The 25,695-nt window shown below is 38.4% G+C and overlaps 1 protein-coding gene across 2 annotated transcripts in view; it reads right to left on the bottom strand.

Moving 5' to 3' along the window:
- Nucleotides 1–25,695, bottom strand: part of nr5a2 (nuclear receptor subfamily 5, group A, member 2) — a 60,889-nt gene that overhangs the window by 9,934 nt on the left and 25,260 nt on the right. For both annotated transcript variants that reach the window (XM_039694867.2, XM_039694866.2), the window contains exons 5-6: nucleotides 14,372–14,491; nucleotides 10,099–10,246 (exon numbers count right to left, since the gene is read on the bottom strand). In XM_039694867.2, the coding sequence (XP_039550801.2) occupies nucleotides 10,099–10,246; nucleotides 14,372–14,491 (268 nt within the window). The remainder of the gene's footprint in view (nucleotides 1–10,098; nucleotides 10,247–14,371; nucleotides 14,492–25,695) is intronic.

The raw sequence follows: 25,695 nt of genomic DNA on the forward strand, positions 1-25,695 counted from the left end.
CAGGAATAGACAACACCCCACTCGTACGCCCATACTTCCCAGCATCCCCAGTGTTGACAGACAACACACGGCCATTGCCTGTGTCTCTTAGTGACCTCACGCCTCTCCTGCCATTCTCCCCCTAGTGAGACAATGTTTAGATAAATTCTCATTTCTATATTTGTCCCTGAAGTGTGACACCCGTCCAGCCTCATGCCATCCGCGCAGGTTTATGTTACAGAAAGACTGATGATGGGACATTTTTTTTTCCAATCAGAAGACGGTGCAGGCATTCCACAGCTTTGTTGCTTTAAATACAATGATGAGGGGAGGAAGGAGAGGTGGATGAAAAGGAGAACAAGAGACATGGTTGCAGGCAGCACCTGTTGGCTCATTTGTGACGTCACGTTTAATAGCGCTCTCCGGTTACAGGGGACGGTTTTAGGGCTTAGCTTCTCTCTCGTGCGCCACAAATCATCACTGGACACATGCATGTCTTGATTTCAGTATATATTCTATATATCTGTTGAGTCTTAACTTTCTGAATGAAAGATTAAGATTATTAATGGTCTTTATTGTTCTGTCCTATCTATCAAATGTTGTTGCCTCATGAAAAAGCTGCGCTATACATTTAAAATAAATGTCTGTTCATTTTACAGCATGGAAATACATTTATTTGTTTTTCATCAATGTATTTTATAACAATACAAAGAGCAATGTGGAACTTTTTATCTTTTATTTGTTCCAAACTAAATGTGTTTTTCCCCACTATAACAATATTTGCTGCTGAATTATCCGCTAACCTCATTTATAATAGCATTTTAATTAAACTAGAGAGCGCGTCCGACGCGCGACCGAGATGTGCGACGTTATAATGCGTTGCTATTGACGACGGTCATATAATTTAATAATATGTATGCTTAAAAAAAGTGCATAGAGCTGCTAATTTTATTTGTTGTTTGTTTATTTCCCAATATAAAACTTGTTGAAACGGTTTCAATGTGCGTATCAGTCCTTTTTGAACATTTTCATCTCATTTTAACAAAACCGTGACAATACTGATAATCGTTATAATTTGGGTCGCTATAATCGCGATATTAAATTTTCATACCGTTACATCCCATGTCAAGCCCTGTGTGTTGGCCTTCGCATTGATTATATATAAATATATAATATATAATATATATATATATATATATATATTAGGGCTGTCAACCGATTAATCGCGATTAATCGCATCCAAAATAAAAGTTTGTGTTTATGTGGGTGCACAAGCATGTAAATATATACATGCTTGTATATATCTAAGAAATATTTTAATGTATATAGATTTACATATGCTTTATATTATATATAAATATTCCACATATAAATAATATTTTTTTCTTAAATATACATGTGTGTATATATATATATATATATATATCCAAAATAATTATACACAGTGCACCCACATATGAAGAGTTCAGATGCAAAAGCCTCTAAGTGCCATTTGAAATTTTCTTCTTGAATGATGATTTTTATCAAACTTGTATAATTAAGTTCAGTAATTTCACTTAAATGGCAATGAAGATTACCTATTAATTGTCATTTAAGTGAAATTACTGAACTTAAATATCCAAGCTTGATAAAAATGGTCATTTTGGAAGAAAATTTCAAATGGCATTTAGAGGCTTTTGCATCTGAACTCTTCATATATTATGTAAACACAAACTTTTATTTTGAATGCGATTAATCGTTTGACAGCCCTATATATATATATATATATATATATATATATATATATATATATATGAATCTCACAAACATCAGCTGACAAACTATTCAGACAGTCTTGCTCAGCTGTGTAGTGTATGTTTGCCCCGAGGGGTCATGGGGGCTGAGAGAAGGGCCTATGTTTACCTTCTGCTGTGACCGGGTCACTTTTATTAGATGTCTGCGGCACAGAACTCTTTCTATGAAATCGATTGAGAGATGACAGGCCGGGGAGAGGGGGAGTGTATTTCGGAGATTGTGTAACACCCTTATCTGTGTTTGTGTGCAATGTTTAAATAAGACCTGGCAGCTCACTGATCAATAGACACATCCTACCACAGCAGTGGCGGCTCGCGCCTCCTCGGCCAGATTGGCTCAGCAGAGAAGGTCCCGGGCTCGCGGGCAGACCTGAGAAGATTTCGAGGCGTACCCTGAGAAATCGCAGGTTTTAATTGGCGTGGAATGAGGAAGCGATGCACCCGCGGTGCAATATGAAGAGCTAGTAAGCTAGAGAGACCTCAAGTCACATAAGAAAGAAGGAAAAAAAACCTCAGATATGCACAGGCAACAACAACAGGGCCCCTTTACAATGCATAAAAACGCAAAGCACGGCACCGGTGAGGGTGAATAATGAACTTCAGCCCATTGATCGGAAAAACAAAGCCTGTATATGTTTGTCCCAGCAGGACCGCAGGTCTCATAAATCTTTAAGGGTGATCTGTTTTTGCCATGGCATTCCTTTTCAAATGCATCCCTTTCGATTCATGTGATAGGCAGAAATGGCGAGCTATTATTATTTCATAGCACGCTGGCTCATTATACTTTGAAATGAAGTTGTGTATTGCTAGTTAAAGCTGCGAGTGATCGCTAAAAGTTCGAGCTGTGAAATGGAATGCAAAATTGCGGCACATTACGGATATCGATGGTTGTTGTTAGCGGTGAATCTTGTGGCAACGCAGGCCAGGTATCATAAAAATAGCCAGGCGCTCAGTTCTGGGGCAAATATCTGCAGGAACAGCCGGAGTTCATATGATTGATATTTCCAGTGCAGATATCACTTAGGAAACACCTGACATGAGTGGGGCATGTTTCGGGCCAGGCCGGCCTGCTAAGTACTGGAGCGTGAGCCAGATAGCGTGTTATGCAGCCGGTAATAAAAGTTGCTCATTGATTTTCTGTTGTTGCTTGTAACAGTTAATGTTGATACATCAATAGCTAAAGGAAAGCACAGGGTTTAATAGGAGGCTGAAAATGTGGAAATATGGGAGGCTTGGGTGTTAAATCACAGAATCTATCCCCCGGATCGATAAGACAGTTACAGCAAGTGTCCCTCTGCTTTCCTAATGTTTTATAATAAACTGACAGCTTGTAATAAGGCTCTGGCAGAGGCCGAGGAAGAGAGGAATCCGACGGGACAAAGGCAAGAGTTGTGAGACGGAGAAGGAAAACAAGTACCTATAGCTCAGTGTATTCTCAATCACTTCATTCAGGCCTTTTGTCGAAGCAAAATCCAGCTGGCCTGCTCTTTCTGAAAGTCGGGAAAACTTTTACAAACAATTCACGGATACGGATTCACCTGAGACGGGTTTTTTAGTGCCAGATTCGGCAAGTTTTGCTGCTAAACTGGAGCATGTATGACTTGGAATCGGAAAACACATCATTCAGTCCTACCTTTCCAGTTAATATTTTGGGTAACATGATCATGCTTTCAGTTACATATACCAGTGATGCTTTTGTTAACTTAAACTATTCAAATTTACATAGAAAATAAAGGATAGATATTACATGAAAAACATAAACTAAAATTAAAGGAAGTTGAAGATACTATAATTACTATAAAGCCGTCAAAATATTAAATCAAAACACTACAAAACTTAAAAAAGACTTAAAAGTATTCTAAATACCAGTGTAATGGTGACATTTTACTGCCACGCTAAAATAATTATTACAAAACACTTAAATGGATTACTCTCATAATTTCAAATGTATACTCAAAATATTACTTTTGAATGTTTCTCAAATCTTTTCTCAAATTTCCCTTTTTTTTTAAAACATAACTTTATTATGCTGTTAGTGTAGTACTCTCTTAATACCATTCACCACATTTTGCCATACTTTAATCCATTCAACAGAAACAGAAACTAAAATTAAAAAGCCTGTGCTTAAATTTGATTACACACTCTTAGAAGAAATGGTTCTATTTAGAACCAGAAATGGTTCCATCCCCCGCTTCATATATGAAACTCCAAAATGGTTCTATATAGAACCACTTTTTTCCGTAAAAGGTTCTATTGGCCAAGTATGGAACCCCAGGGTTCTATAAAGAACCAAGAGGAACCCTTTTTTAAGAGTGTATAGAACCTTTTAGGGGTTCCAAATACGTAGCGCTGATAGAACCTTTTCTTCTAAGAGTCTTCTTCTAAGATTTGAGCTTCAAATATAACAATAAACTCACAATGTGAAACTTCTACACTCTCAGAAAAAAAGGTACAAAAGCTGTCACTGGGGCTGTACCTTTTCAAAAGGCATTTTGTCCATTTTAGGTGCTAATATTACATTTTAAGTGGTAATATGTACATTTTAGGTGTTAATGTACATTTTAGGTGCTAATATGTAATTTTAGGTGTTAATATGTACATTTTATGTTCTAATATGTACATTTTAGGTGCTAATATGTACATTTCAGGAGCTAATATGTCCATTTTAGGTGTTAATATGTACATTTTAGGTGTTAATATGTACATTTTAGGTGCTAATATGTACCACTAAGGTACCAATATGCAGCCTTTGGGTACAAAAGTGTACCTTTTGAAAAGGTACAGCCCCAGTGACAGCTTTTGTACCTTTTTTTCTGAGAGAGTACCTGTCAGGAGTAATACACCCAAAAAGAGTTCATCTTGACTTTATCAAGAGTAATATAGATGTTCCAATCCCAACATAACACTTGGCGACGTTACTTATCTGAAGCGTTTGTAGACATTCAGATAACGATGCTAATAGCTAACGATCGTCAATCACACATAAAGTTGTTTGCAATTCAAAGATAATCATAAACTAATGTGTAGTAACAGATAAAGAACAAAAAGCAGAGAGATAAAAGCTAATTGCAGCCGTGACACACAAGCAAAGTGTCGAAATCAGAGCGGAATGGCCGGAATTCGGCAAACTGACTGAATGCGTGACAAAAGCTAGTGGGGCTAAAGGTAAAGTGCCATCCTTTAAAAGCACGAGCCCACCGTGTCGCACCGTGTCGACAGATATCAGCGGCTTTTAAAGCCTGATAAAGTCTGAAAGCCTCTTAAGGCTCCTAATGAGGGTGCCGTTTCATTGACTGCCTTTAGCCGAAGTGGCAGAAGTGAGGCTTTTGATTTCTGTTGTGGGCAAAAGAAATAACCCTTAAATATTAGGGTCATTGCATGGGCCACTTCCTCCTCTGCTCAAGATTTGTAAAATATCAGAGCACTCAGGATTGAATGGAAGGTTTTTCACCTTTGAGCGAAATCTAAATGAGCGTGTTTGGTGACAAATCATTGAAAACAAATGTCTTCATACACATTGTACACGTGCATGGCCACATCCGTGTGTTTTCAAAGGGTGTCCGCCGCGCACACATGCACTTGCTTTATATGTGTATTGATTAGACCCGGGCCTCACATCTTCCACATGACTTACAGCCCGTCAGTGCCAAACTGCTTGGCTCACAAGAAAAACCTGCCCCTATTATCTTGCATTTAATTAAGACGTAGCTGCAGTTTTATGCACCATTATTTGGCCCCGGCTAGGGGTCTCCGAGGCGTAAATATTGAACCGTCCCAGCCCTCGAATGTTAATCAATCCCAACCGACTTCCAAATTATTTGGTCTGTTTCAGGAAATTAATATTTGCACCTGTTATGAGTCTTTGCGCATACATTACTGATCTCCCCTCTCTTTGCACAAGGGTAGACGTATCGATTCAGATCAAGGAAACAAGACGGGCTGGCTTAATTAGAGCTTACCTATGTGGGAACAGCCTTTTTTGCTGCTTTAAAGCAAGAGTAAAGGGGAAAGAGCTGCGTGCCGTGACTGTATGGTGTGTTGTTCAGAGGTGTTTGGACGAGACCCCCAGAGCCAAGCCTCAGGGACTTCAGATGCATCCCATCTCATAGTCAAGTGTTGTTGCCACGGCTGGATAACACATTTTGACGAGAGCGAAGAGGAGACGAGAAAATGTCAATTATGTCAATCATTTAAACTTATTAGAAATACTGTTGATGGAAATAGAAGTTTGCATAGTTTAATATTGAATGGTATTGAATATTCGGTTTCATTTCTAAGAATGATTCATTTCATGATAAAAAAAAAAGGTCCGTTGTCAATAGTGTTTTCCAATAAGCCGTTTTCTGTCGGTCAAAGTGGCTTAAAAAATGAGTTGAATCTTGTATTCTTTCACCAATATAAAAAACATATTTTGTCAATTTATTGGTCATATACCTTTTTACTCCGTTATATCCGATAGAAATCGGATGTGTATCATTATATTGGATCCCTGCGTTAGGTCTTAAAGTGACAGCAGCCTATAAATTCCTGCTGCTGTCCGTCATTAATGTCAATCAAACAACAAAACACAGCTTACAAAAGAACAAATATTATCTATATTAAATTTATAGAGTGAACACTACAGTCTTATTTTATATTTAGGCCCAATTTTTACATTTCTGTACCTGAATACTACAGTTACACCTTACTTTATTAGTAACTTTGCTATATTGTATTTATCTTTATATAATATTTCTTGCTGATCTGAAAAAAATGATCTGATCTGTGACTCAAAAACCATAATATGACCCAAATTGTGAGTTTTGTGATCCGTTGAATCACTTGTGAAATCTACAAAATAACCATCATTTCATATTTCATCAATAATAATCATCCTCGTGTCATTCCAAACCAGGGTGACTTTTGAAGAATATCTCAGTTATTATCCTTACAATGAAACTCAATGGGGTCCAAATCGACAACATTGAACACCACTTGACTGTATGGACAAAAACTACTATTCTGGTGTTTTGCGTAAGAAAGAAAGACAGGTTTAGAAAGACATGAGGGTGAATATGATACAATTTAAATGGAATCGTCTATTCATGCTGGTTGAGTGCTTGAGTTGACCTATGTCATATTTTTTCTGTAACTACCACCATTTTAATATGGCATTTAAAGACAGCTGGTAAAATGTTAGGTTGGTGGGCGAGACAATCGTAGATGTATCTCCATCTGAAATGTTGGCATTGAACTCAGAAGTGGGCTCTACGATCGTCTCAACCCCCCTTAAACTCCACAAGAACATCTTTCACCCTTCAGCGCCTTTCCTGCTATTGAGCAAATCAATGTCTTGGTCGTAATTATTTAACCATTGATAAAGCCTTCAGCTCCTGCTGGAGCCCAAGCACCTATTCAACACATGGAGACTGACAGCGGGAAAGATAGAGACGCTTCGTCTCTCGGAAAAGCGTGAGAAGTGATCGGCTGACTGCAATCGGTCGGCGAAATCGAGGAGACAAGTGACTGCTCCCGGGTCAACTCATGTCTCTCCTCCTCTTTATTGACACTTAGCTTTACAAAGAGCCCCCTGGGCTGTCCCGACAGTGACAAATTGCGATGGTTTGGCCATGCTGAGTGTGAACAGACACTAACTTAGAGCAGTGGGGAGTGGAACGGCGTGAGTAAATGCGATTTTGATTTCCGTTAACAGGCTTCATTTGTAAATGCAATACAGAGACACTGCGTTTATAGAGTGTAAGAGGCCAGAAGGACTCAGATTGGTGATCTTGTGTGTGGCTTTCAATTTTTAAGTACAATCAACTGGGATATTGAACTTAAATTACAGTAAACTGGCTTAAAGAATGAGTTGAATCTTGTATACTGTGACTTGTAAAAAAGTTGAAAATTGCTTAAATTATGTTGTCAACGTATTGATCATATAACTTTTTACAGTGTATGTTTCACAAGGAACATTGTAGAAACATTGGAGGAACGTGTTTAGACCATAGACTGGACAAAGCGTCTGTGACGTCACCCATAGACTTTGTGAAGAACAGTTGTCTTGTTTATGGGGGGTGTGGGCGGCTCCATATTAGAAAATCTTTGGAAATACAAAATACAAATGGATACAGATGTTGTCAGATCATGGCCGAGACGTCAAATTCCACTCGGCGTAGCCTGTTATCAGCTGTCAATCAAAGTTAACTTAATTTGTCATACATTTTACATCTAAATACGATCTAAACTAACGAGTTAGAAAAAAATTCACCCCCCTCACAGTTGTCAGGCACTCGGAGCCTATAGAAAAATACAATAAAAGTCCATGGGACCGAACTGTAAACATATGAATTTATGCTGTGAAAACAGACGTCTATGGACATTTGCTCCCTTTTGGGACCGGCCTCTAGTGGATTTTCGATGTATTGCAGTTTTTCGCACTTCCGCGGGGGCTTCATTTTTCAGATTAGAATGCTGCCGCTTGGTTTAGACACTTTGATGACGTACGTTTACTAGATATGGTGCAAAAATCCCCATTTTCCACAGTGGAAACATGTTGACGAGTGAGCAGTGGGCTGAGACTCCCATAATTCCAGTAGTTTTCATAAGGCGCCATGGGATTTTCATGCTTCATTTAATTAACCTCTGACTGGCTTCTCAATAGCAACTGGCAAAGTGTTTTTTTTTTTTTCATTCATGCACTTGTCTGTACATAGAGCCCCCCGCCGCACCACCCCTCACCCACAGGATACTATTAATCGGAGCCATCTTTGATCTCTAGGCTTAGTTCTTAGTCTTTTAGTCTCTCAGGGCCTGGCACACAGCATGGGTGGGGCTGGCTGCAAGCATGGGGCAGTGCCTGGGGCAATACACTCCCCTCAGGTGAGAGTTTTATTATGGATGATGTTTCCGACAAATTATTTACACCAACACTCCAGATTCCCCCCAAACCCTCAGCTACGCTAACCTGATCAACATAAACACAGCAAGGCTGAGGTCTGGAGTTTCTCAGTGCTGCTCTTTGGTCTGGGTGAGATGTGAGGAGTCTTCTCTGGGTGTGGAGGGGGATGCTTACGCCTGGCTTCATGGTTTCAGGTAGTTCAGGGATTCAGCAAACGGAGCAGCTAGAGTTCAAAGTACACACGCCCTTTGCTCATGGTATTCTCTTTTCTGGAACCAAAGGATGGACAGTCGCGACTGATATGATGATGTTGAAGCGGATGTATTAATATTCCATGTTCTTACGGGGCCGAACAGACACCCTGTTTTGTGTTTTCATGTTGGTCTTTCATGGTGTAGACTTGTGTCTTTTGTGAATTGGCTGCAAGAGTTGCCTTGACCTGTAAGCCGTGGAACCTCCGATCGCTTCAGTGTAAAGCTAGCGGGCTAACAGAAGCGAAGCTTTGAAGGTTTCTGACCATTTTAAAGCAAAACTGGATGCATTCAGCATGCGCAACTTTGGAGCAAATGACCTCCCGATTTTCTTAACTCCAATAAATCGGCCTTGGTTTTGTAAGTTTGAACTAGAATTCGTAGAGTGAGTCCAGTAAGCGAATGGTATATCATCTGATTTTTATTTAAATCAGATATTTATTTAATTTAATAATAAATAATAATAATTAATTCACCCAAAAATTTAATTCTGTCATGATTCAAATATGGCAGGCTAAGACCACTAACGTCAAACATCATTTATTGTATTTAGCCAGTTTTTTATTTACATATTTTATGCTAGTTTTAGGATGTTGCATAAATATTGCTGTACGGAAACATGATTCAAATCAAATTTCCAAAATTCACATACAAAATGGTAATTGTTTTATGCACAAAGTATGCTGGAAACAATAATAAAAAACTCATCCCAAACTCATTTTGGAAATTACTACAATTTAGATATTTGTTTTTTTTTTGCCCTCAAAACACAAATTTATTCTATTTAAGTGATTTTGGGCCAATTTTCCATAAAAAAATACATTTTTGAATACATTGACACAAGGCTTTATTTGTAGAGTGTTTTAGCAAAATACTGATTTGCATAAATTAACTAGTGACGTATTGTCGTAATAAATTGATGAGCGAGTAAGATTTCTGAGCTACACGATTTTCAGAGAATAACAGTTTAAGACAGACCTGATTAGTCTGGCATCAATGGTAAAGCAAAGTCGGCTGGATAGGGTATGAGGTGGCATTCATAATGATGGTCTTATCATACAAGAGGAAGCGCTCTTGTGGCTTATCTCATGGTCCCTCAAGAACCTTGGAAGCAAGCATGCGAGTGAGATTTGGAGAATGCTCAGAGGCCGTAGCCCGCTTCTCTCCACCCCTCCATCCCTTTCTCTTTACTTACCCAAGCTGAACAGCACCAGAAACTTGAGGCAGACGAACTCCCTCTGGTCCAGCTGGAGGGATCGCAGTTTGCTCACCATCTCCTGCGCGTGACTCAGGAGGTTGTTGAGTGTGGCTCCGGCTTGGGAGGCAATTAGGGCGTAATCCACCTAAAGAGAAGGGGCAACAGTGTTCACACACACACAAACAATAGAGGTTTGACCACAAGCAACATGGCAGATCTCTGAAGGTTTAAAACATCTCAGGTATAGACACTACAATTAATATAATTGGAATTAATAATTTGAAGATGGACCCTTTTCACATTACCAGGGTTCTCAGAAGCGAAAGAACTTATATAGTGGTGAACGGAAACCAAAATAGGATTTTTGTGTCCAAATAAAGATTGATTACGGTAGTCAGAAGCTGTATTAGAAAGACAGTTTTCTGTCATTTAATTCCAAGTTTGGAACGTACAGTGGAAATACGTCATCATTGTGACATTAAAAGAAAGATTGTTTTCCAGAACACTCTTCCTGTCTACCGTTGTTTGGAAAAACAGATAGCCTCGCCCCAATTGTTGAGCCAATTTGAGGCAATTGTTACATTTTAGGGAAATGGATCATACATGGAAATGCCATCAATTCCTAAATTTATTTTTGAGAAGATGTGCTCATAGTTGCTCAAAAATTCAATTTCCTTTTAGTTTGAAAGTCCAAGCAATCTGGAGCCAGGCGGCGCTTGGCACCACCTTGCAAGTCTGAGTTTTTTAGCGCCGGCTGAGGTAAGCATGTAACCATCTCTGGCAGCTCTCGGTTTCATACGCCTCTTTCTTTCCTTCCCAGGCTCCTCTCCACACAGCAGGGACAGTGCGCTGGGCCGAGGTCTGAATGATAATCAGCATCAAACCGAACGGGGAAGAGCTGCACGTTTCTCCATCCCTGGTGCCCAGACCCTCGGACCTCAGCGCCCCGCACCAGACGAGGGCGGTGGGGGTTGGCGAGGCGTGAGTGAGCGGGGGGCCCCTGGAGGTCCCTCAGGCTACCATGGCGAACCCTGCGCGGGACCCCCGTGGCCCTCTCCTCCCCTTTCAGGTGCACTTAATATCTGCAGCAGCAGCAAATTTGTCTTGGAGGCAAGTCCTTAGCTGCCACTCACTCTAAGCAGGCCATATTAAATTTTTATATTTATTGACAATTCATTACCATAATTGACTGCGCCAGGGTTTCTGGAAGAAGGTAGACTATGGGCCTCCTAAGTGTAAGGAGAGCTCCCTCTGAGCTGGATTTGCAATTAAAAACGCGGGCGGTTTGGAATTTATTTATTGTGTAAATATGATGAGTGGAATTTTTTAAAGTCCTGGCTGGAGAATTGTGCATTTCTCATCGGCTGTTTTTCCGTGAATCTCTTCGAAAGCCTACTGAAGCTACTGAAGTTGTCAATTAACTGGGATTTCACCAAGTGCCCCAAGCGTTAGTAACCAGATAAAAGTAAAAGTAGCTGGATGGGATCACAAATTGACACTAAGAATTAAAGGGATCCACTTTTATTTGGATATAGGCTCATTTTACCACTCCCCCAGAGTTAAACAGTTGGGTTTTACCGTTTTTGAATCCATTCAGACGATTTTCTGATATTTAGAAGAGTATCAGTAACCAGACAGTTTCTGGTCTCATTGACTTCCATACTATATTTTTTTCCTACTATGGAAGTCAATGAGACCAGAAACGTTCTGGTTACTGATACTCTTCTAAATATCAGAAAATCGGCTGAATGGATTCGAAAACGGCAAAACTGAGGTAAAATTTCCAAAAAAAGTGGAGTATCCCTTTAATACACTGTAAAAAATATTTTCATGATTTGTTATCACAACATATTTTCTTTTGTCAAATCAACTTTATGATAATTTATTTAGTTGAGATAACTTGCGTTTCTGATGATTAAATGAATCTCCTTCATTGTATTAACTCACTTTTTCCAGTTCAATCAACTTAAAATTTTAAGGCAACCCAGGTTACTTACTTTTTTTAAAGTTAAACCAACAATATTTTTTTACAGTGTAGTAATCACAACATTTTTTCTTTTGTCAAATCAACTTAAATAATTTATTTAGTTCAGATAACATATAATTTTGACTTTCTGATGATTAAATCATTTTCATTTATTGAATTAACTCTTTTTTTCCAGTTCAATGAACTTAAAATTTTAAGGCAACCAGGTTACTTACTTTTTTAAGTTAAACCATCAATATTTTTTACAGTGTACAAATAAAAGTGCAAACTGAAAATATTCAACATAAGCAAAAGTAATATTAAATATTTTTAAAATACAGACTATGAAAACGTACATTTTTTGTTCCATAATGAGTGTTGACGCGACACTTGGCAAGCAGTCTGTAGTATTTTCTAATTCGTTCCAACATTGTAAATATCAGTGAAAGCTGAAAATACTGAGCACTGTGTGAATATGATTATGATAATTTGGGTACTTCTGAAGGCCTGGGACCTTCAGTGAGAGAGACGGAGACAGATACAGCACAAAAAGGAGAGGAGGGGGAGATGTCGCCTATGTAGTGTCATGTGTCGCAGGCATTTTAGGACTGATCCCACACAGTGCTTTGCTGCCATATCAACACCAGGGAGAAACAATGACACAAATGCCCTCAAACAAGACAAGTCTTGCGGAGTAACTACATGTTTTATGTATGTAGATATTCTGTTTTTTATAAATATTTGAATCCAGAGGAATATATTGTACTCCATATAAAAAATATATATATATAATTTATATTGATAGTTTTTTAACTACTTTAAGAGCATCTTGTAGCAAGTAGCCCCCAAAAAATGCAAATCTACATATCTAATAATTTATTTCTACTAATAGCCAGTACACTGAGAGGCCGTCTGAAGTTATATTCCACTGATTTACAATATTCCTTTGGCAACTGGCAGAGCGTTTGTTTGTTATGCATAAATCCAGCCTGTGCGAGTGTGCGAGTGTGTTGTGTGGCCGGGCTGTCAGTAGTCTGATCTGGAATAATAGGAAGTAATGAACTGTTTGAGTCTTTGCCTTCTCCCTCCCCAAAGGCTTTTTTTCAGCACCAGCTGTTCATTAGGCAAAATATGCAAACAAGGTCCTCCGCCCTACCCCCAGCCCTCCGTCAGACCTCGCTAATCAAACACAGAGAGAGAAGCTACGCAGAGCACTCGCAATCCAGACGACACGGTGAGCTCTTAAAGATCTCCAGATGTGGCACGTCACACACCTGCTCAGATTGTATTGCTCAGAGGTTGGCTCAGGAGGCTAGACACCACTTTCACACCAACCAAACGAATCAAATCATGACCTCAAGTAGACTTTGAGTCTGTTTTCAGTTGTGATTTCCTAGAGAACTCGTCAACTGATTCAGACCAGAGCAATCAGTGTGGTGTGAAAACGAACTAAAACCCCTGAAAAATGCTACAAAGTATCATTTTTCGCCCTTGGTCCGGACCAAATGAACCGAACTACAGATGTGAAAGCACCCTTATAGTTGACTATACTCGAACTATGCATCACACATGCGTCACGGCACAAGGTCACTATGAAAAGTAACAGATATCAGTTCTCCAACTTCGCTCTTATCCTAAGATGATCTCTCCATATCTCTGTCATATTTATCATATCATTTATTACCTACAATTCACTTCTGTTTGGAAAGGTTCTGCCGTTCACGAGTCCCTGTGTTTGAGCTGTCACTACAGTTGGAGATCACTTTGTTGAGCAGGAGAGGGAGGAGGTAAAACATAGAATTAAAAATTAAACTTATGCCTTACTGACAGGCAGACAGAAGCATATTTATTTATAAGCAGTTTAAACATCTTCTGGAAGTGTGTGTGTGTGTGTGTGTGTGTGCATGTGCTGGAGCCGGAGACGGAATTAAAGGTCCTCGTGTGCAGAAAACTTCAGCTGAGCCTGAGGCGTCCGTCCAGCGCTGTTCCTCAGAGACCACTGAGGTAAATCATACATATCTTCTGCTTTTCCCTCCTCGTCCGTCTCTCTCTGTGTCTCTCATCCCTTCTTCACCACGATGACTCGTGCATGCTTAACCAACCATTTTATTTATTCGTTCACCACGCACTTGATAAGAAGTGTACAATTGATTATTCTGGCCACATTAGTTTATATCTAAGCGTAATCTATTTTTAATGGAGTGGCCGGGGCAGTCGATGAAGCTTTAAAGGATGTTGATCCACACTGGCAAAAAGGCTTGATGAGATCTAGGGGGAGGAATGGAGACTGGAGCGTACACTCACCTGTTGCCCTGTCACCAGGAGGATGGAGCCCTCTTTGGCGTGGATCACCTGACGGAAAATGTGGTCCAGGATGAGGAGTTCACTCCAACAGTTCTGGAGAAGCTTCATTTGGTCGTCAACCTGAGCAGAGACCAACAAATGTGTAAGAATGCGTAGATACTTTATAACCTTCAGCTAGAAGTAGTAATTTGGGTAAACAGGTGAACATTGATTCAACACACTTCAGTTTTGAATTGAACCTTAATTGAACTTTTTCACAGATGAGGCTTAAGCATAATCTCAGACTAAAATGCATGTTTGAGCTGTTTTAAGACATTTCTTTAAAAATCTGTTTAAAGTGCCATTGTTTTCCCTAACTAGGAACTTTTGGGGTGGTACTCGGTGTGTTTACACTGCAGGAACCAGGGTCTAAGTGAAGTTCCGGGTAAAAAATGTCCCCCCCAGAAAGTCCCTGCTGGCGAGGTAGTACTTTTTCAGAGTTCAGGAACTTTCGGGGTGGGACTTGTGTGCAGAACATGCTGATTGCTTGAGCTTCTTGGTTCGGTTACACTTTATTTCGATAGTTCTACTAATTATAAGTAACTTTTCAACTACGTGTCAACTAACTCTCATAAGAGTATTAGTATATTATGGTAGACTGTCAGTAGACTGTTAGGTGTAAGGCTTTGGGTTAGGAGAATAAGTTTACTTGTAGTCGCCAAGTTTCTTAGAGTCAGTTGAATATGTGTTGGGTGACCAACAAAATAAAGTTTTAGCAGATATTAAGCTGACGGTCTACTAATACTCTAATGACAGTTAGTTGACATGTAGTTGAAAAGTTACTTATAGTTAGTAGAATGTCTAAAGTGGACTATCGAAATAAAGTGTTACCCTTGGCTCTTACCAATCTTGTTCCTTCTGCCCGATCCATCTCACGGTCCGCTATAGCTGATAACAAACGTTTTCTATATCTAGCATTATGAGCATTCTGAATATGCTTTAGTATTAGTGCTTGTCTATTTTCTGCCATTTTTGTTAATTACCTCGTTAGTAAACCAATAGATCGCACACAAAAGCTTGAATCTCCTCCTCCATACTTAAAACTCAAAACGCACTCAAAAAACCTCAAAACAAATGCGCAGACTGGGAGGAGCAGTCGCACGTAGTTCAACGTCACCAGACTAATCTTCCCGGTACTTTCGGGTCATTTAGTCCGCGGTGTAAACGCAGAAAGCAACCGGTCTGGGGCAAAAATGAAAAAAGTTCCTGGGAAAATAGTTCCTGGTAATTGCGGTAGAAATGCGGCTCTTAATGTCCTAATTGAACTAATGCCTAATCCTGGCTTAATCTAAAACCTGTCTGTAAAACCAGGCCTTAAAATGCTAAATACTTGGCGGATTTTGTGGTTGCTGTGTAAATCCAACCCGATCTCACGGGAATTCGTACGAATTTTACGAGGTGGCTAAATCGTACATATTTTACGAAATACCCAATTCGTATGAATTCGTACGAATGACCTACCCCTGACCCCGCCCCTAAACATAACCGTCACGTGGGTTTAGACAAATCGTACAAATTCGTACGAGTGAGGTCGTATGAATTAGTACGAATTAGCCACATTTGAATCACTCGTACGAATTGGTCGTGAGATAAGGTAGTGTAAATCGTGTTTGTCCTGTAGCAATTGTCCTAATCTGAATAAACATTTTAGCATATTTAAAGCCAGTGAATAAAAATGTCCCAGTCACATAATGAACACTTAATCAAAGCATATTTGAAAAGAATATTCGCCCCAACAACCATGTCATAAAGAAACTTTTCATAATCTTAATTGTTACAATTTCTCATTTAATATCGGAAATATGCCACAATATAGAATTAAAATGGGTTGCAAATGCCGTTTCATGTTGTTTTTAAGTCACAAAAGTTGTTGTTCAGTCAGACGAAGTGTCCATTTGTCATTTGAGTGTTATTTCAAACTTTGACACTTGTTTCTCACAGTTTGTAATTCGGACAACCAGTGTGAAATCAATACTGGACTTTAGGTCGCAAGAGGTCATTCTCGTGTGAACTTCACCGAATGTCACAGTTTTTGTTAATTAATCTGTTTGTCGAGCGATACGGCTTCATTTATCCCTCATGATTAAGTAGCATGTTCAGTGTAGCACAGTTAGGAGCACGTACGCTGAGATGCTCTCGGATGGGAAGTGAACAGCTCCAACAACGCATTCATTGTCACCCTGCTTGGTTCTCATGGCTTCCTCGGTCAATTATTAAACATAGAGGTGAAAAGAGCTCTTTGAGTCTGATGTTGGCAAGAATGAGGAAAAGTAATGAAAATGAGTCAGACTATTCTTCAAACTGCTGTTTCTGTGCAGGCATTCGAAGAACTACATAAGAAATGGTTTTGATTCCCAAATCACCCATGTAAAATGTTTATACAAGGGTCATGCAAATACAGAAACGATTATGAAGTCCTGTAAGGACAGCGAGTCAGCTAAGGACGTGAAAATAATACTTGCGGTATCTCAAGGCAGCGATAACGTGAATGAAACGCCTCTACTGCTTTGGGAGTCTCCATCGATATCTGTTTCGGATTGTTTTGACTGCTAGAGATTCTTGTTTGTTCTGCTAGTCGCAACAATAGTGCAAAATCAATTAAAAGAATGTATTTCCAAATCCGGCAAAGCAAAAGCCTCAGAAAACCAATCAAATCTCTTTGGCATTACTGCCCTTATATCAACTGATTTACAGTACAGTCAATACTATATGACCTAATTTCTAAAGTAAAGTCTCCAGGTTCAAATACTAGGACTGATTTTTAAGCCCAAGTAGCCAATATATGCATTTGGCATTGTTAACACATCTCATGTATCTGCCAGCAAGTCAAACATGCCCGTTCCACAAAGAAACCTGTCATTTGGTCTTTTTTTTTTGACAGGCGTTCTCATCAAAGGCCTTGTCGCCACATGAGCCTCTTTTGCCCGGCGCATTTGGGTCATCAAACAGACGAGTCAAAGCAGGGGAAGACACAGCAGACTGGGGCCGCTGCCAGACACACGTCAGATGGGCAGAGAAGGCATCTCTGACCTTTTAAAGTGCGTCTGACACCGCTGTTTCCATGTCAGCTCGCTTCCCTTTGCACTGTCACAGCTATGTGTAACTCGGCTCTGATGTGCACTTACAACAGGCAAGCTATGTCCTTCAACACTGGAGCTAGTGACTTTGTAGGTTTACTATACAATGGCTATCAAGTTTTTCTTTTTAAATCGTTTGTAAAAATAATTCTGCTATCTTTAATGATTATTTTTTTAAATCTGATGCTGAATTGAATGAAACAAATTAATAGAGGTCGACCGATAAATTGGTTTCGCCGATTAATCGGCACCGATAACCGATTGTTCCAGTTATTAGTTAGTTAGTTATTGCTAAAATTCCCTATTATTTTTGACAAAAAATGACACAGTTGCATCTTAAATACGTACAAAGGTTTGTGTTTATTAGGCTTCTTTCATGAAACATGAGCATAAAGCATTTATGTTAACAGTTTGTAAAATAACTTTTGTTATTTTTTAATCAACACGATTCCTAATCAAATTTTTCAATTTACGAAAAAAAATTGTTTTTACGAGCAATTTACACAGAAAATAGCACCTTTGTTGATCAAATACGTACAAAGTTTGCATTCATGGACTTAATTTTGTATACATTTTTCGTAAAACTACTTTTAATATTTTTTATATTTTTATTTAAGTATTATCGAAACTATTTCTGAATTGAATTTGTCAGTTAATAATGGTATTTTACAAACATTTTTCAAAGAAAATAGCATTTTCATTGTTTAAATATACAGTATCTCAAACATTTCAGACATTTAAGTTTATTATTCATGAAACAAAGCATTTTTGTTTTGTTTTACAAACAGCTATTCTGCTTAAGTTTAATGAATGAGGCCCATTTCGTTTTAAAATCATAATATGTATAACCAAAAACACTCGCAACATTGGCGAAATATGCTGTACTTGAATGTTTTACACTGTCATAAAGCTTTTGTGATTAGTATTTTTTTCCCACCATGGATCCCGGGAATAAACTCAATACATACCGCAAACTCACAGATTGTAAATTCAGCTATATAATCATGACATGCTAAAAATAAGATTGCAATCGGCTGTTAATGTTTATCTAGATGAGCAGTGTAAGGTGCTGGAAAAATACCCGGAGGTCAGCCAAAGAAAAACACACTTATTGATTTCAGTCTAGAGGCATTAAATTAGGAATCTCAGACAGCTTTTGTTCAACTGACTGAATAAGCAGCGATTAAAGATCAAATCTGTTGACCTACACTGAAATCTCACAATTCACACATTCTTCTTGCATACTCCAAATACAAAAGGTGTGCTCATCTAAAACACCTAAAACTCCGATTTTTATTGCGTTTCTTCATGTGCTGCACTTCCAATTTTTCAAAATCAGAGCTTTTACTTTCTCTCTTATGATAAAAAATGCATATCCTCCAAGAAACCAATTTAATTCCTTTACGGTCATTCAGGCATTGCTAGATCAATGTAGCGATCAATGGCTGAGCCCCCTGCAGTGCTCCTAAAGAAGATCCTTAGACCCTCAACGGCATTGCGGAAAATTCCAAATGAATTTAAAGTGATTATGTGCAAAGAATTACAGCTTCTTTTTTTTTTCCTTTTTAATGTAAATGATGTGCAAATATGTCTCGTTGCATATCCAAAAGTAATATTTATTCATCACTGCCTGAAAGGGTTGACCGGTGATAATAGAATAGAGTCCAAATTGCCAAATATGAGCTTTTTTTTCTTTATCCCACATGGTTTTGGTAGAGTGCCACAAGCATTGTTAAGGCAAGAGTAACGAGCTTACGCAGCTGGAACTGCTTTTAATAAGTATTTTTTTGTTGTTTTTGAAGTGCCCTAATGAACAGATTAATAGAATCTCCTTGAGTGCCCATTAATGAACAGAATGAGACGAATGATTTATTTACAACTAAAGGCAGGCTGCAAGTACACGGCCCACAATCACATTTGCATAAATACGAGGATGGGAGAAAAAAAAAAAGATGAGGAGGTAAAAGGAAAATAAATCCCATCTGAAATCTTTTGACCTCTTGGATGTGGATCAGTGTGGCTAGTCGGAGAAACTACAGGTGAGGTTTGAAGTGCACTTCAATGGTGCCGTCAGGCAGTGAGCTTTGAGTCGTCTTCTGTGGACATCTGTTCATACGCTGGTATTCACACTTCATCTCTGTCAGGCTGGCAATTATTAGTTGATGTTGGATGTTTCCCTTCTGTTGGTGAATTTTTACAGTATTTTATACAGCTAATGCAGTTTATATAAGAAACAAAATTGATCATTATTTTCATTTTCATCATTTAAGTGTCTTGGGTCCAAGCCCAAAGAGCCATTTATTTTCATGAGTAAACTGTTTATGATTTTGATGATTTTTTTTCTTCCATTTAATCCATTTAGTCCGATTGCTAAAGTTGAGGTCACATTTTCCATTGCTCTGTGACATTCCATGGGCGAAATCCTAATAGGAATCCGTGTGATCGGGAGTTTCGCTCATTTTCAAGTTGGTCCGCGAGTCTCCCGCTTATTGCTAGCAGGTCCCTGATGCCCACAAATTGTCCTACAATATCCCGGAAATCGAGAGGGTGAGATGTATTGCGTTTCAAATGTGTCTTCGGGGAACAGTGATGCCGGTAACACGTTACTAAGTAACAAGAAAGACTGTCTTTATTTATTTATTTATTTTTTTAAAAACATGCATGTTTTCAGGAATTAGTTTTGAAGTAACTTAAAATGTCAGGACATACATTGTTGACATTACTGTTAAAAAGGGGTGTTTTCGGCAGCTTCTGAATGTAACTTATAAAGTGACTTGTAAAGTAACTAAGTTACTTTTAAAATCAAGTAATCTGTAAGGTAACTAAGTTACTTTTTAAATCAAGTAATCTGTAAAGTAAGTTACTTTTTAAATCAAGTAATCTGTAAAGTATCTAAGTTACTTGTAAATCAAGTAATCTTTAAAGTAACTAAGTTGTTACTTTTTAAATCAAGTAATCTGTAAAGTATCTGTAAAAAGGGGTGTTTTCGGCAGCTTCTGAATGTAACTAATAAAGTGACTTGTAAAGTAACTAAGTTACTTTTAAAATCAAGTAATCTGTAAGGTAACTAAGTTACTTTTTAAATAAAGTAATCTGTAAAGTAAGTTACTTTTTAAATCAAGTAATCTATAAAGTATCTAAGTTACTTGTAAATCAAGTAATCTTTAAAGTAACTAAGTTGTTACTTTTTAAATCAAGTAATCTGTAAAGTATCTGTAAAAAGGGGTGTTTTCGGCAGCTTCTGAATGTAACTAATAAAGTGACTTGTAAAGTAACTAAGTTACTTTTAAATCAAGTAATCTGTAAGGTAACTAAGTTACTTTTTAAATCAAGTAATCTGTAAAGTAAGTTACTTTTTAAATCAAGTAAACCGTAAGGTAACTAAGTTACTTTTTAAATCAAGTAATCTGTAAAGTAAGTTACTTTTTAAATCAAGTAATCTGTAAAGTAAGTTACTTTTTAAATCAAGTAAACCGTAAGCTAACTAAGTTACTTTTTAAATCAAGTAATCTGTAAAGTAAGTTACTTTTTAAATCAAGTAATCTGTAAAGTAAGTTACTTTTTAAATCAAGTAATCTGTAAGGTAACTAAGTTACTTTTTAAATCAAGTAATCTGTAAAGTAAATTACTTTTTAAATCAAGTAATCTGTAAAGTAAGTTACTTTATAAATCAAGTAATCTGTAAAGTATCTAAGTTACTTTTAAATCAAGTAATCTGTAAAGTAAGTTACGTTTTAAATCAAGTAATCTGTAAAGTATATAAGTTACTTTTTAAATCAAGTAATCTGTAAAGTAACTAAGTTACTGTGGTAACACTGTCGGGGAACACTTGAGTTCAGATTTTGTGGAGACCCTCGCCTCTTTTTTCGTCACACTCAACTACATCACGTTCATGTTCGGTGCATGAATACTATGAACAAACTAGTGTTTGGCGGCTTATTTGAATGAATATAATACGCTGCAAAAAAAGTGAGGAAACCTATTTCTTTAAAATGATTAATGAACTTCCACATAACTTATTTTTTTCAATTACACATGAAGTTTAAATTAGCTTAATAATTATAAGGCAACGAGTTTCATCACTTTTTTTTAAGTCAACTGATCACGGTCATTACGGTTGTTCCATCTCCCAGAAATGAGTTTTTGCAGGATGGGATGTCTGATTCGGTCACATGAATTCGCCACATTGACCAACAGAAAGCTGCTTGGTTTGAAAGTGACTTCTGTGTGAGCTGTGCTTCATACATGTCTTCACTATGGACAATTTATGCTTTAATGCCATTTCATGAATGCACCTTAATCCTGCTCCTGCAGAGTTTGGCTCCAACCCCAATTACACACCCCTGAACCAGCTAATCAAGCTCTACTAGAAACTTCCAGGCAAATCTTTTAAGTTAAGTTGGCCCACCAGAACCAAGTTTGGACACCCTTGTCCTATCGCATCTGTCCACAACAAACCGCACAGTTAAAGGTATCATTCGAGTCCGTAGCACAAAAGGTATTTGCCTTTGGTAAAGTTTAATTCAACAAATTCCCTAATCTCTTTACCAACAGTATTTAGAAACATATAAAAGTACAGCTAATCTCATGAGAGATTATCTAAGTTTCCCCGAATCCCCAGAGGAAGTGCTAACAATTTGTGCTGAGGTGTCACATTCTGACTTCCTCTTTAGCCGTCCCGTGGGAGCTGATCTGCCGTGCTTTGAATGCTCGAGTATGAAGGGGCCTGTTTTGGTTTATTTGGCTTCACTTTTCCCTGATCTTGTGGAAATCTCCCGGCTTGTTTGTCATGGCAGGGCCTCTGTTTGCTCTCTTGCTCTCTCGCTGCCAGGGGGTCTGATAAGCATGCTGGGACTTTGAGCAGGTGGTCGCCAGCCGCTGCGGCCGCATTGCTTCACACCAGTGCTCCTCTGAGGGAGCTGCCTGGCATCTCGCTGTCTCTCCGCACTTATTTTAGAGTCCGACATTGCTTCATATGGGATAGAGCTCAGTGATACAGCATTGCAGGAGTTTTTAAGACACAGTTTACCTAAAATCGATAAAATGAAAGCATATCGACAACAAGGGACGTAAACAATGCTTTAATAGTCCTAAAAATCCCAAGTTTCTGAATAAAATGCATATTTTCGCTGTGTTCCTTTAACACAGTCTCATCCCAAAAAGTCATATAACTGACGTTTTGGGACGTATTTTGACCATACGTCAATATCCGCCTTTTTAGGGCCCCCTTAAACGTCGGTAGATGGCGATCCCGGGCCGTCATACAACTGACGCTTTACCTTTAACGTCAGTTAGGTGACGGGTTAGGTTTAGGGTTAGGTTTAGGTATGGGGTAGAGTTAGGATCCCATAACCTCATCTACCGACGTTTAAGGGGGCCCTAAAAAGGCGAATATTGACGTACGGTCAAAAGACGTCCCAAAACGTCAGTTATATGACGTCTTGGGATGAGACCGGGTTGGTTCCTTCCAATGAAATCTATCGTATGACTTCAGAAGACTTGTAATATAGTGCTATGGACCACTTTTTTTGGGCCCTGGCCAAACAATGCTTTCATTAAGGACAACATTATTCTTCAAAATGTCTTTTTAAGTGTTCGCATGGGCTTGGAATGACACGAGGGTAACTAAACTGAATACATTTATGAATACGAAATGGCTAATTCAGTGGTTTTCAAACATGTAATTTATACCCGCGACATTATAAAAATGTGCTCCAAATATTTCGATGGGTTGCGTGGGGTGTGTTACTGTAGTATAAGAAAGGCTTGACGCAGAAACCGACTCTCAGCAATGCTAACTATCCATGCTGTAATATCGTCCCAGTGATGTTGAGTCCATGGGACGCATAGATTATGTAGGCTTTCACCGTATGCCTGACAGCAATGTAAATTGAGATATCTTTGGGAAAACATTTGCATTCCTCGTAGAAGCTATATTTGAGAAGACCTCATGGTATTTTTACTCTGAGTGTCTCTGCGAGGGGGGGATAAACAGATGCTCATAATTCATGTGTTAGTGTGCAGGTGAGCGGGTTTGGGACTCGTTCAAGGCTAGCAAGTGGACAGCGAGCAACTCTACGGAGCGACTGGCTGATGATGGGGTTGGAGGAGGGGTGTTTGATCGATCGCGACGAAGAATAGAGATTGATCAGTTCCCACGGTGACCGCATTAACACTCTCCCGAGTGTGACTCCTGACCTGTGAAACACCCAGAGTTTGATCAGAGCCCCACAATAAAAACAACACACGTCGGCATTCGGCAGGGTTTAGTGGGGCATCAAACATCACTGAGATGAATGAGACTATAAATGCTTCTTCTAATTAGTGCTTTACCGATATCGGCTTTGCAGTGTATATTTATACAGGTGTACTATTGCTGGGATTTTAAAAAAAAAAATAAGGGAAAAATAAATAAATCTACACCTGCTGTGCTGTGTGATTCAACTTCAAGGACATCTTTTCAGAATGAAACTGAAACAGGTTCTGCCACATACTTGGCTAGAACACTGTAGTAATTGATAAAGAACTGCAAAGTGCATATTTATACCTTCCTGTTCTTTCCTACAGGGTTTTCCGTTACCTTTAGATGCTATGATTAAAGACTAATTCATTTGATAAATTCATGAGCAGTAAACTGGCAGCCTTTCATTAATGAAGTGATATTCAATAAAACTCCACAGTCTTTTTTGTGTTCTACATCCTTTGCAAAACTCTAATAAGTCTCTTGAGCAACAGCACAATCTAGAGAGAACGAAAGGATGAAATTAGGTTATGAGAACGAACGAAAACAAAAAAAAACTTTTTTCAAACCTTAGGCCATTTATCAGTACACTTTAAGTCCACCTGGGCAGTTGCTTCGAATAATAAAACAAAACAAGTCTCTTCCAATGGATCCGAAGGCTTAAAGCTAAGAAGCTATCAACTAATTATCAAAAAAACACAGCAGCCCTGATCAATTATTCAGCTGAACATTAGACTCCTAATATACATGCAGTCATGGGAGGCTCTCTGAAGTACCACACACTACGCTCCTTTCCCCCAACCCACCCCCCTCCCCCTCCACGAGTCAGTGAGAAAATAATGCTCTCCAAATCCACAATGAGTTGTCCACGCCACGTCGAGCCGGAATCGATCGAGCTTCTCAATCTGCACGCTGCGCGCACACACATATTCACACGCGGTGTCTCGCATTTAGAATGATCGCCGTATTTTTATTTGATTTTATTTCCCCCCGTGCCGTATTTTCCCCTCAATTCTGCGATTTATGGGTCTCTTTATTGGCGACGGCTGTCAATATTTATGGCTTTTGTGTGACACGCTGACAGACAACAGGAAATGACTCTTGATTGGCTCTGTTGGGAAATGGGTCCAGGTGGGCCGGGGCTCCTGTATTATTTAGCTGGGAGATGCAGTTGCCTATAGAGTGGCTTTATGCGTCCGTCTGTTCTCGTACTAACGCATCGCCATTAGTGACTGCCTCCACATCGTCTGCTCTCATTGAGGCAGAAAACAAGAGTTGACCTCTCTATGCAAATTGACATGCAAGCATTTCTTTCATTTTACGCCCTATTTCGAAATGGTTATGTATCAATACATTTCATTTGCATGCAATTGGATTTAGTAAGTGGTATTGTTCTAAAGTTTTTATTTATTTATTTTCTATATATTTTATACAGAGGCCCTAAATGGACATGGGGAAGTAAAAAAAATTGAGATGGAAGGAATAATTATTGGTCAATGCTTTTGCGTTCACTCACAAAATGTTTTTGCAAAACTTTGCTCATTTTGCAGGCAAAAAATAAAGTTCCTTAGTTGGGCGAATAAATTGAAAGATGAGAAATTTTGAAAAAAGATTGATTTTTTTTTCCCTTTCTCATTAATTTTTTCCTATCTCATATTTTTTTCCATCACCATTTTTCCATAGCAAATATAAATGAATGCATTCAATATAAACAGTATTCCTTTTAATATATAATTAATTTGAAATGATATACAGTATATAAATATATATAAAAATTTCTACATTGTAAAAATATATTTGGTTTAACTTAAAAAATTAAGTAACCTGGTTGCCTTAAAATTTTAAGTTCATTGAACTACAAAAAGTGAGTTAATACAATGAAGGAGATTGATTTATTCATCAGAAACTCAAAATAATAAGTTATCTGAACTAAATAAATTATTTAAGTTGATTTGACAAAAGAAAAC

This window comes from Pimephales promelas, chromosome 2 (assembly GCF_988280905.1).
Source record: "Pimephales promelas chromosome 2, fPimPro1.hap1.1, whole genome shotgun sequence".
NCBI classification, from domain to species: domain Eukaryota; kingdom Metazoa; phylum Chordata; class Actinopteri; order Cypriniformes; family Leuciscidae; genus Pimephales; species Pimephales promelas.